The sequence below is a fragment of the Callospermophilus lateralis genome, chromosome 13, assembly GCF_048772815.1.
Source record: "Callospermophilus lateralis isolate mCalLat2 chromosome 13, mCalLat2.hap1, whole genome shotgun sequence".
Lineage (NCBI taxonomy): Eukaryota > Metazoa > Chordata > Mammalia > Rodentia > Sciuridae > Callospermophilus > Callospermophilus lateralis.
This window is the reverse complement of record NC_135317.1, coordinates 66,936,872-66,949,385: the sequence shown is the minus strand read 5'-3', so window position 1 is coordinate 66,949,385 and position 12,514 is coordinate 66,936,872. Positions and strand designations below refer to the sequence as shown.

The window sequence follows — 12,514 nt, the reverse complement described above, 5'->3', positions numbered from 1 at the left end:
AGTGAAAGCAGAATTAATGGACAGGGAGCATATCTGGGGAGAGTTTATTCTCTAAATCCCCTACGATCAATTTTAATCTATTTCTGTTTTCTATTCAAGATAGAAATAATACCATGCAAGTTGACTTGCAAAAATAACTAGGGCCAGGTGTGGTGGTGCATGCCCAGTGATTCAGAAGGCTGAGGCAGGAGGGTCACAAGTTTGAGGCCAGCCTCAGCAACTTAGTGAGGCCCTCAGCAATTTAGCAAGACCCTGTCTCCAAAGAAAAATTTAAAAACTCCTAGAGATTTAGCTCAGTGGTAAAATGTCCCGGGGTTCAAGTCCTAGTACAAAAAAAAGAAGAAAAAGAAGAAGAACAAGGGAGATAAAAAAAAATATCACACAAAGTTGGAAAGATGCATAGTATTAGCAGTTCCAATACTAACCTTGAATTGTCCTCTTGAAGAATGCCTTGCAGGCTTCACAGGACGCTACCCCGTAGTGGTACCCAGAAGCGATGTCACCACACACTAAACACAGTCTCTTGGGCATCGAGTTGAGCATGTATTCGCACTTGGTCTGGGGGTCTTCAACAATGGTGCTGGAGCAGTCATCATACAGTTTCCTGACAGGCCCACTACCTCCCAGGATAGGAGCAGAAGGGTAGAGAGGTGGCGAGTCCAGTCCGTTCTGATGGCCATTCATGGTGGAACTGTAGCTCCCGCTGGCGTCTGAAGAGCCACCAGGACTGTGGTGGTTGACGCTGTCCGTCAGGGAGGCTGGGCTGGAGGGTTCCGTCTTGATGAAGGACGAACAGCTGGAATCAATGTGTCGATCTTTGTTTGACATTCTGCAGAGAAGCCTGAGATGGAGGGAGAGAGAAAGAAGGAGAGAGAGAGAGTCAGACATGGAGGCCAACTGAGGTACAAATAAGGAGAGGGTAAAAAGGTAAGGGAAAGTTGAGAGGATTAAAAAAAAAAAAAAGAAAGAAACCCACAGGAAGAATTTGCATGTTAAAGACTTTGTTCTTTGAGAGTGCTTCCTGAGGGCTGGGAGATGCACATCATTCATTCTCTAGTCAATATCTCTTGTTCTACAAGAAGGTAATCAGTGTAAGGGCCTGACAGGGCTACATCAGAGAGCACAGACAGGTCATAAACAAAGGCTCTAAAGGGTCCAGTTGCTTTTATTTTACCTTTCTCTTGGAGAATCACTGTCAATATATAAATCAGCTCTCGAGATCCTAAATTTATCAGTAGAAGAGGTAGAGATTTGCAAAGTCTAAATCATTTCTAAAACTGTATTTATCCTCACCCAGTCTTTCCTTCCACCTTCTGGTACATCCCGCATCCATTTTATTATGAGCAGAATCAAACTTCTATCTTTCAAGACTGAACAGACGATCCTTAGCTCTGTAATTACTGTTTGTGAGCACCATGCTTCCATAAGCATAACTGTGTCTTTTATTGATCTGACTAAAACACATAAGGAATATATCCTCAATTGCTTTGCTTCTTTATTTAAATTGCTCTATCTCCTACCCATTTCACAACATATAAAGATATCAAGCACAAAATTCTATCCAATATTTAAGGATTATTTCCTAAAGTGCACAAAACTTAGGAGCACTGATTAATAAGTATGTTCATGTATTTGTGTCTTTTTGTGTGTGGTTTGCCCTTATTGTAACAGATGCATTAGTAAAAGTCATTTGTACCTTCAGTACACCTGTGAGTCCAACAAATCTAATACATCACATTCAGAAGTGTAGAACTGTATCAATTTTTGTCCTGAAAAAATGAGATTTGAAATGGTCCCTCCACTCCGCCCTGTACTTTTTTCCCCATTAACATCATATCTTCTGAAAGAAATATGATGAAGCATCTAATCTAACAAACTGCTTCTCTTATCTAGAAGAAACATATCACTCATCTTCTTTTGTTGAACCCATAAGTGATTGGATTTCTGAAAAGGTAATTAAATGCAAAGATATGGTTGGTCTTATTGTCTTTCCGCTTAGCCATAGGGTAAAACCCCTTTTAGCAAGGCCCTCTGAGAACCTTCTGAAAGACCACCATAGCAAGAAGAGGTGACAGTTGAGAAAGGACTTAGATAATTGCTTCCCTGTGTAAAGCTGATTTATGGGAATCCCACTGTGTAATGGTCATTCACTAGAATTTGGGGGAGTAGTCACAGTATAACCAAAGGGATGCAATTATCTCTTTCACTATAAATCTAATGATATTTTATCTTTGTACAAATTTCATGCTATCCGCCAGGTCTCCCTTCTCCCATTGTTCTGCTTCTTTCAAATGAAGGGCAAGATGGAATTCTCTATCAGGAATGTCCCCCTAACTGTTCCACGCAGGCTTTCTCCAGAGCAAAACATTAAGGACAGGATTGCTTCCACCCAAATACATTTTAGTTGGGAAACTGTTCTCTGCTCACTCAAGTCAAGCAATATGGGGATGTGCAGAATGCAAACAGGAAGAAGAAAGCCACCAAAATATCTCCGTGTTTTCACCCACCCACTTGGGCTGTCCTTCCCTCCCCAGAGCTAGCAGAAGAAAAAAATATCCCCCTCGCCAACCCCAACAACAGAGTCCTCTCCTTTCTGCATCTGCTGCCTTGTAGCCGTCACTGTTAATGAGTGTTGTAATTAATAGATCGCTCTCCTTGTCTCCCTGCTTGCACTCTGGGCTGAGCACTTTCCTCAAGTCAACGTTTGAAAGAAAGCGGGTCGGCACTGACTTACAGCAGGCCTGTGAATTCCTTTTAATTTAGAGCTCTTATACCACCACTTCACTTATTACCTTATAATTACCAGACTGCGCGCACATACATTATGATCTTAGACTAGAGTTAGAAGTTATTAGGCTACTAAACCATGGTTGCTCCCCTTTCCTCTCTCTGGCACTGAATTTCTCACAGCTATGACAATTAACTCTTTCACCATCTGCCTGAAAGGCACAGTTAGAAAAAAAAAATAAGTTTTTTTTTTTTTTTCTCCCCAAAGAGGAGTTGCTTTGAGTTGTTTGAGAACAAAACATACTCCAAGGTCCCCTGCCCACTGTTCTTTTTCCCTTTTTCTGCATCTTCTATGATCATTTTTATCCCAGGTTTTTCCCCCTTGGGCTTTTTCTCCTGGACTTCTAAAATCTGCAGAACTCTCAATTTAAAGAACAAGGTCAGAAATTATACCTTCATTTATGGAAGAGTTATTTGCTAAGTCGCCAAAAGTGTATGTGTCAAATGCATGCTGTTTATATCTCAGAAAAATGGGGTTTCTCTAGCCAGCTGTCTCATCCCCAAATCTCAGTCCATACTTTACAACATCCTGGATGCACACAAGGCAATTTGGGAGGAGTCACCGCCAGGGAAGTCCTAGGAATCCTGGAAATATCTTCTAAATGAGGTCTGGCCACTTTGGCTATAAATGAATGCGAACAAACTAGATTTGTGCTCTAAATTGTTCACGGTTCTTTTCCAACATGAACTGCTTCCTTAATTAATACCTTTGCCCAGTGGAAATACTAATAGGGTTAGCACTATTCGAATGCTTTTTATATGCCAGGCATTAAGCCTCAGATGTTCAGAAATTTCCTAAATGTCATGCAGCTAGGAAGTAGTAGAGGTAGGATTTGAACATGTGTTTGACTCCAAAGTCCAGAGCCAAAATGCCTTAATGTCAACTAAGTTTTTAACAGAAGTATCATTTAAAAAAAAAAAAAAAAAAAAGCGATACAGGCAAGGGTAGAGGTGATGCACACAGAAATCTACTGCTTTTATTTCTCAGCAATTTCATCTACCACTCACCCATGAGTGGAGAGGGGCCCAAAGGGAGATCACAGGGGCTGCAGGTCTGCCTTACTGAGTCACACTCAACAGAATCCCTGAAAGAACTCAGTTGTCTCCTAATTACTACTTAGCTTATTACACTGAACACTTCCTAGACACCATTGCATTATAACCTAAAACTACAGCGAGTCTTAATTCTCTCGCTCTCTGTCTCTGAAATTCTACAGCTCTATTATTCAAGCCTGAAATATTCACAACTATCTATAAATTCAATTGTCAGCTGGTGGGTTTTATTCTAGACTTCACTTCAATCTAAAATTAGAGGCACTAAAATTCACATTAACTCTAAGAGGAATGTAGTGAATAAGACTTTATTTCAAAAGAACACCTTTTTGTCAGAAAGAGCCATTTTCAAGATGATGGCTTTATCTGTAGCCAAAGAGAATAAGCCCAATTCCACATTGTGCTGTTAATGCAGAAATTTTAGGTCACATTGGATTAATAAAAATCTAAATTTAGTTAAGAATTATGAATAGAAATAACACGTGTTGAAATATGTGGGAAATATTTATTTTAAAGCCTTGGTACAGGTTATTTTATTTTATTATCTTAAGAGAAATGATGAAAAGGACAAAGTAGTAAGACGAACTGCTTTCCAAAAGCTTATGAATTAACACCCCAAGATAAACAGGACAGAGAAGCTACTATGTCAAGAATAGCATTAGGGGAATGGGGATGTAGCCCCATGATAGAGCATTGACCTAGCTTGCAGAAGACCTGGGTTCGATCCCCAGGACCACCAAACAAAAACAAATACAAGAACAAAACAAAACAAGCTTAACATTTGGTTTCTATGTAACAAACTAAATTTGAAGAATTTAATAGTTTCCTGAAATTTCAGTGTTGTAAACAGCATTTCAATACAGTTAATGACAGGGTCTCAAACAATTCTGATCATGTTTTGTTTTGTTTTGTTTTCCCCCAATAGAGGAACCCACTTCCTTACCTTGCTTAAGGGTAAGCAAAGATAAAATTTATCTTTGATGTTAGAAACGACAGATAGGGCAAATTAAGATTCTCAGTGGCCAGGCTATTTATGAATATAATTCTTGAGTGTTAGTTAACTGCGTATGCATGTGCATAGAGGGAGAAAGTGAGAGAAATAATAAGAATTAATTTAAGTTGCTGCAAAAAAAATATTTTTTTGTAAGCTAATATTCAATTTATATTATAAGTATCAGATTAATTGTTTTCAGTGATTCCTCCTAGATTCAGGTAAATGTATGAACTTGAATGAATGACTATGAATTTGAATTTTCATATACATGTGTAGATGTCCAGGGTGGTTGATATTTCAATGAAAGGACTCAAGCTTTTTATTTGTTTATACTAATATGACAACATTTCATAACATCATATTTTTAACACTTTCTTCAAAATGTTTTTAAACAACTCTATTTCATCCACTGAATTTCACACAAAACTTTTATTTACCCACTAACAGTGCATGAAATTCTCTTTAGAAGTCTCATCTGACACCTGTGGCAGGTTATCTTAGACCTTCCTGATTATTATACTAAGGCAAAATCTTCTGAAGTATTTATTAGACCTGTTCCAATGACAGACACGTTCATAGCTAAATAGGGGTCAACCAAAACAGTCACCATTTTGGCTTCTTCTTTTTCATCCTGGAGGTCCTGAAAAGATCTCATCATTATTACAAATTCCAAATTCTTTAAAAATGTTTTTCCAACACATTTGTACATGGACATGGAAGCCAGCAAAGCTGTCCATTTACAAAATACAGCACCTCTCACTGAATCATAGAATTTTAGGGCTGGAAAGGAAGGTTATTGAGTCTGGCCCCTAATGACTACCTGTTCAACACAGGAATGAATCTAAGGGTTCCTGAATCTAAGGGGATTGGTTGGTTTTCTACCTCCTGAAATCACCAAGTGAAATATTTAATTATTTTTGTTTAAGAAATATATACATATATGAAATATATCTATATAAATAAAATTGGGAGTATCCTAGAAGGTTTTTGTTGTTGTTTTGTTTTTTAATGCTTTTAGGAAAAAAAACCCTTCAGAACACACCACAGCTCCCTGAAGTACAGGCTTCAGAGCCTATGACCCCAGCAGCTCCCATGGCAGCCTGAGTTACAACTTCAAGCATGCTACTTTACAATGAGCTCCCCCCAACCCCCTGCTTCAACTAATTGCACTCTCCTAAAGTGGCAAAATGTGAATCACTTAGTAACAAAATGGGCACCAGCTGCTATTGTCAGAGAATGGCGATGCTGAAGAAAGGGAAGGCAACCGAATGAAGTGTCATGTCAGAAATCAACCGTGCAACGTGTGATTTGAGAAAACATGACTACTTTACAGAGACAGGGTGTCATTATGGCATCACAGTAATACGATGCTTTGACAACTGCTGGGTCTAACATATCATCATTGCATTAAGGTACACTGGCTTAGTTGGGGAAGGAAGAGAAAGGATTTTTTCTTTTAATAAGAAATATCTTAAGGTCTGCCTGGTTAACCTAATGGAAGGAGATCATTAATTGTAAAAGAAGAATTGTTAATCCTGACCCATGCACTCAGAAAGATAAAAACACATGGGCACACACATACTTATGTATAATTTGAAGGTCTTCTTTAACAAACACTGAGGCCCATCAAATAGAACAGATTTCTGCATAAGGATCTACGACCACTCAATAAATGCTGCTGCTTGGTATTTTCAACAAATAACTTGTGCATTTTAGTCCAAAAGACTCTTTCCAGTTCACTCCATCAAGAGCAGGAGAAAGAAAACAGCTGCTTACCAAGCTGGTGCTTAGCAGCTAACAAGAGAGGTGGCTACTCAGTGTGAAGACAAGGGGCCGGCCCCTTAAAAAATTATTTGGAGCTCCTATCTAAGATGAAAGCACTCCCAACTCTGTGAAGGCCTGTCTACTACACCAGAAAAGGAAACTAAGAACAAAGAAGGGACATTAAATTCACATCTGGGCAGTCATTGAAAGGAACCTGTCCATGAATTAGAACTTTACACCTAATGACTAAACACTTATTTAAAAAGACCAACAGAAACCTTATCTGCTTTTAGGGTCCTGGAATTCAACAAACGTTTTTCTTACTCAATTTTGTTCTGACATAAGGTTCATCAGGTATCCTGGTCTAAGCACCAAAAGCCCCTTTGTCCCAGGTTTTCTAGGATGGCTGACCTCCTAATCAGACATGGAGAGATACTAGAGACACCTCTGTAATGATTTTTACTCTTATACCTAAAGCAAAGAAAGTTTGGAGAATATTTCCAGAAATGAAGGCCCAGAGAGATGTCAAGAGAAATGCACTAGTAAGAGTAAAAAGCTAACAAGGACTGGGGTATTGTGACGTACTCAATGCTAGAAGTGCCACAGAAACACTGACATCCATTTTCTCTAAGCCTTAGGGGCCAGAAGTCACTGCTGATTGCCTTGTTAAGTTACTCAGACTATTTTAGATGTAGAAAACTGTGGTTGCTTCAATTTGTACGGCCAGGTGATTTCTTATGCTTCCTGGTTGATAAACTTTATTAATGGGAAAAGAAATGGTCCTATGATATCACAATGTGTTGCACATTATGATTGTTGACAGTTTCTGTATTTAAGGATTCGATCTGATGCAGAGGCGCTTAGCAGTGTAATTTATCCTTAGCTGGTTTTCTTGGACCTATTTCAATCTAGGGGTGAGCATCTCTTGTTTATAGCTCTAAATACAGTAAGTGAGCTACTGGCAAATCAATAAAATTGTTAAATGCATAATAATGCTAGGTAATTGCATACATGATGTTTTGCATAATTAACTGTCTGAGCTTTTCTTTAATATAATGGGCACTCATGTAATATAGAGTAGCTGCAAGTCTATAAAACATACACAGTTTATATGAACCATGATTCTGCTTAAAACTCTGGCTAATCATTGACATCGGCTTTGAAGGGAGCACTCTCCTCCACTGCCAAGTCCAAATCAATTCTTATGACATTACTTTATAACTAACATGATATTTAACTGATGATGGCTATTAGCTATTATACAGATTGCATTCAAGCGCTGTAACAGTAGGGGGGAAATACCATTTAGTTTAAACAAACTTCTGCCATGTAATCAATACTATTGAGGCAAATTAAGTGTTTAACAAGTGTGTACATTTGCCCTAATGCAGCTTAATTAACTATGTCCTCACAACTGCCCAACTATACAACACCTACAGATCTTAAAAGAAAATCTCAAGAAATGCCGAGTCTGAAGCTCAGATGCACAACAGATGGGAAAACAAGCATTTTATCTCTGATCCCTAGGAATATTTCTTACTCTACACAAGTTACTCTCCTGGGAACCAAAAGCCTAAGAAGCCAGAAGGGCTTCAGGATAGCGTGCCCTACAGTCAACTTACTTGGGTAGTAAATGTCCTAGTGATGACTGGGTCACCATCCCCAGGGTGGACTGAAACAGTGCTGGGCAGCGGGTGGGGGCATCGCTTTAAAAAAAAGGTTCTTGGAGGGTAAAAAACTGCATAAGATAAATCATCGAAATGAAGCTTACGATATATGCTGAATGTAACATTTATTCGGTCTTAGAGATTTACTATGCCATGAGCAGACCTCCTCTGCAGTAAGCTTTCCAGAGGAAAGAAATAGTCTCCTACTTCTACAAATCTCTGGTCTTTCAAACAGAAATATGGATCAATAAAGTGAGCTTGTGTTCAGACAATTCCGGCTTCAAGCAGTCAAGGGGTATACTGAAGGGAAGTCAACACAACAGGGGACTGACAGCTAAATGAAGACCTTCTCACGGCATCTCACTGGAGAAGAAATAAACAGACATTCAACTCATAGAAAGTCTATGCACTGATCTTTACAAATTACAATCGAATATAGATGCTTTACACACATACTCCAGTGATGGAGTTCACAAATCAAATTCAGGTCAATGAAAGTCTTGGCTGCCTGAATTTCCCTTTCCTATTCTGTTAGCTACACTCCAACAGGAAACAAGAATGCTATCAGGAGTTGATGTAAGGATATTGAGATCACCATATCGATGTCACCCTTTACTCATTAAGAAAATGTTTTGCAAAAGCAATCACAATTACCCATAAACCAGCTGCCTCCGCTGAGCTAGGCCAGTTCACTTGGAATAGAACGATAAGACCTACTCTGAAACTGGGTGAATTACAGTGGTGAGAAAATCTAACTGTTAAGAAGGAATCATTGTTGGGAAGGGGAAAAAAGAAAAGGGATGCTTTAAGCACATATGAAAATTTCCATATTTGAGGGAGATTTGCAGTACAACTGGAGATATCAAACCACATCTGTCCAACAGCAGTTAGACTATATTTATACTTTTAACTTAATAGCTTAGTCTGCAACAGTTAACATCTGGATGCAAATGCTGCTGGTCTTGGTGATCTATGACAGCAGGGGTTATGATTATATTCCGTTGGTATCAGGTGTTGTCCAGCTGAAGTAGGAGAGCGTGGGGGGGTGGGGGGTAGGGTACAGCAGCTGATTATTAATTCTAAGAATCCTTCTCCTGTCCTCTCTTTTTAAACATTTCAGTGAGCTAGCAGCTTGCAGAGAAGGTGAAACTAAAACACACAAGCCACTATTTGCAGGCAAGGAAAAGTTATGTATATCTACCCACATATTCAGTTCAAGCCATGGAAATGACTAAGGATCTGTTCTGTGCTAAGAAGGGCTTTGTAAATAGGGATTATTGGGCAGTGAGACAGCATCCAGAGAAGCCAAGAGAAGCCTTCAAAGAGCCAGGAGTTCAGATGAGAGGAACTTGCTTGCTGTTTTTTAACATTTGAAAGCTCCCAATATAAATATGCAGAGGAAATTTTCTAAATCTTATTTACCATTCTAAAACACTGATTTTTAAAAAAAAATCAAACAAACAAGCAAACATAAACCAGTAAAGCAGAGGAAGGGGGCCAGTGGGAGGGATAAGGGGAGGAAAAGGAGAGGTACTGGGGAACAAAAGTGACGGAATTATATTCTATTGTACACATATACAAATATGTAACAACGAATCTCACTACTACAGTATAATTATAACATGCAATAATTTTTTTTAAGGCATCAACAGAGTTCTCTCCCTTGCACCTGTCTTCTCCATTTCCAGGAGACCTGCCCTCTCACAGCACTGAACAGACTTGGGCCCTTGTCTCTGGATCTGGCACTATGTAACAAGTCACACCACACTGCCCTGATCTTGTGTTTTTGCACTTCTCAAATGATAGGATTTGGCTACATGCTTCCCCTCAGTACTTCTGACATTTGTTACAAGTATATATTTTACTCAAATAAAAACTACACTCTTGCAGGGTGCAGGGATGAATGTCTATAATCCCGGGAACTCAGGAGACTGAGGTAGGATTGCAAGTTTGAGGCCAACTTAGAAAAACCCTGTCTCAAAATTAAAAAAAAAAAAAAAAAAAAAAAAAAAGAAAGAAAGAAAAGAAAAGAAAGAAAGAAAGAAGGTCTGGGGGATGTAGCTCAATGGTAAAGTATCCCTGGGTTCAATCCCTGGTATCTCAAAAAAAAAAAACAAACAATAACAAAACACTGGTCTATGGCTCAGTTTCGACCTTTGGAGCAATGACACTAAGGCACAACCAATTCATAAAAAGTCACGCACCGATCTTTACAAATTGCAATCAAATTTGTAAAGAGCTATGGAAGGGTGGGTGTGTGTGTGTGTGTGTGTGTGTGTGTGTGTGTTGCTGGAGAAGAAATAAACAACTCGTCACAGTAAAACTGCTGCGGCCACACTTAGGAATCATTCCCAGTGGGCTGGGAAAGGACAAATAGAGCAGCCATCATTCTGGGGAGCTAGGAAGCAAGACTCCTGGCTTTTTCCTAGAAATGGTTCTCTTTTTGCTCATTACGTTTTTGGTGGGAGGTGCTGGCGGAAAGGGCAATTCCCTGCAATCAGTGTTTAAGTGAATGTTTGTCCCAGTGTGTGACACCATGCTGTCAGCAAGCGGCAGGGAGCCGTTGAGTTGTTACTACATTTGATTTGACTGCCAGTAGGAAGCTTCATTTCTACCAACTGTTAGTTGCTCGCTCAAAGAATCTTCTCTTCATTTTTGGAGTGATTTTTCCCTCTTTTCTATTTCCTTTTCCTGGACACGTTGGGAGCCCAAATGCCACGTGGGTTTGTATGAGGCAACCTTAGTTCTTAGTGCTTGTTTCCTGAGTTTGTCAGACCTCAGGACCTGGATCCTAAGGGGTCTGCACAATTTGTTCAATATTTCCAGCCTCTCTATGAGAGGTCCTAAGACTGAAGATGGCATTTTAATTCCAAAGTCCAAGATTATCACAAGGTCAAACAGGGCAGCAAACTGGCTCTGGCACACTGTGGTCACAACTTTTACTTGGTGAGTTTGTTTTAGCTGATGGAGTAGGTATTCCTGTAACCCTTTCCATTTTGTTGAAATTAATTGCTATTTTTGGTGATTGTATCGGATACCTTGAAAAAAAAAATTTTTTTTTCTAATTTGGTAACTTTATTACACCAATTTTTTTTTCCTCCTTAAAATAATGATATTGGTCATTAGGATATTCAAACAGTGAGCTCAAATAGGACCTCTGACAATAGCTTCTGGCAACCCAAACAGCATTTGGAGAAAAAATAAAAACATATGCGTGAGCAATAAGAATGGGGAGAAAAAAAAAAAAATCCCTGAGCGATATCACGAAAATTCAGGCTGAATGGAAAAGTAATTAACACTAAAGAGCTAAAACTGTAATTAAGAAAAATTTCATTAAGGGGAGGCAGGTGAGTGTGTTTTTCTAAATATGACAAGGTGCTGTGTAAAAATAAAATAGAAGCAGGTTTCGGTGAGTGAAGCAGGAAAGCCATGTCTTTAACCAGATCAAATTCCCGAAATTGGCTGTCAAGACAGGATTGTTGTGATTTATACCCGTCTATCAAGTGCAGGAACGGGAGAGACAGAGAGAACAGAGGCAAGCTGCTGTCCCTGCCTTTCGCAAAGAGCCTTTAATTTCCACAGCACCATCTGTTACCAAATCTAATTCACATTCCCCCTTAATCTGGTTTAGTTCCATAATACTAATTCTTCCCCAATCTTTATGGACACAAACCACCAAAAAAAAAAAAAAAAAAAGAAAGAAAGAAAGAAAGAAAGAAAAAAGAAAAGAAAAAGGTGAGAAATTGAATATTACAGAGTTCAGGTGTTTGGGCTTTGGTGACTTTAGTGAAGCATGCTTTCTTCTATTAAAATGTATCCCTGGTAAAGGGATTTGTTTTCAGCCAATGCAGAGATATGAAATTGTTCATATTTGGGGTTAAAAAAATGATGATATAAAAGTAGGCCGGGGACATGAAAGCAGAGGTTGTCATAAAATACAATTGTTGTCAAGTTTAGTCACTTTCAGAACTGGCTCTAAAATCACTTTGTCATGGTTTTCACATAGAGAAAGCCTGAAATTATATTTTTGTTAAGAAAATACAAGAGGGTGATGTGTATATTCAGAAAGAGGAGAGAAAGGTAGGGGGAAGTCAGGATAAATGAAAGTGGAAAAAAGAAAACACATATATTTTTAAATAAAGAGATGCCTATGGGTAAATACACATTAACCTCTCTCCAGCTAAGATTCTATTAGCACATACTTCTGATTCACCATCGCATCCACTCTTAGCCAATATAATAACTGGCA

At 38.9% G+C, this 12,514-nt stretch overlaps 1 protein-coding gene across 2 annotated transcripts in view; it reads right to left on the bottom strand.

Annotated features, from left to right (window-relative positions):
• Esrrg (estrogen related receptor gamma) overlaps window positions 1–12,514 on the bottom strand; it is a 217,307-nt gene that overhangs the window by 181,717 nt on the left and 23,076 nt on the right. For both annotated transcript variants that reach the window (XM_076873100.1, XM_076873099.1), the window contains exon 2: window positions 426–841. In XM_076873100.1, the coding sequence (XP_076729215.1) occupies window positions 426–841 (416 nt within the window). The remainder of the gene's footprint in view (window positions 1–425; window positions 842–12,514) is intronic.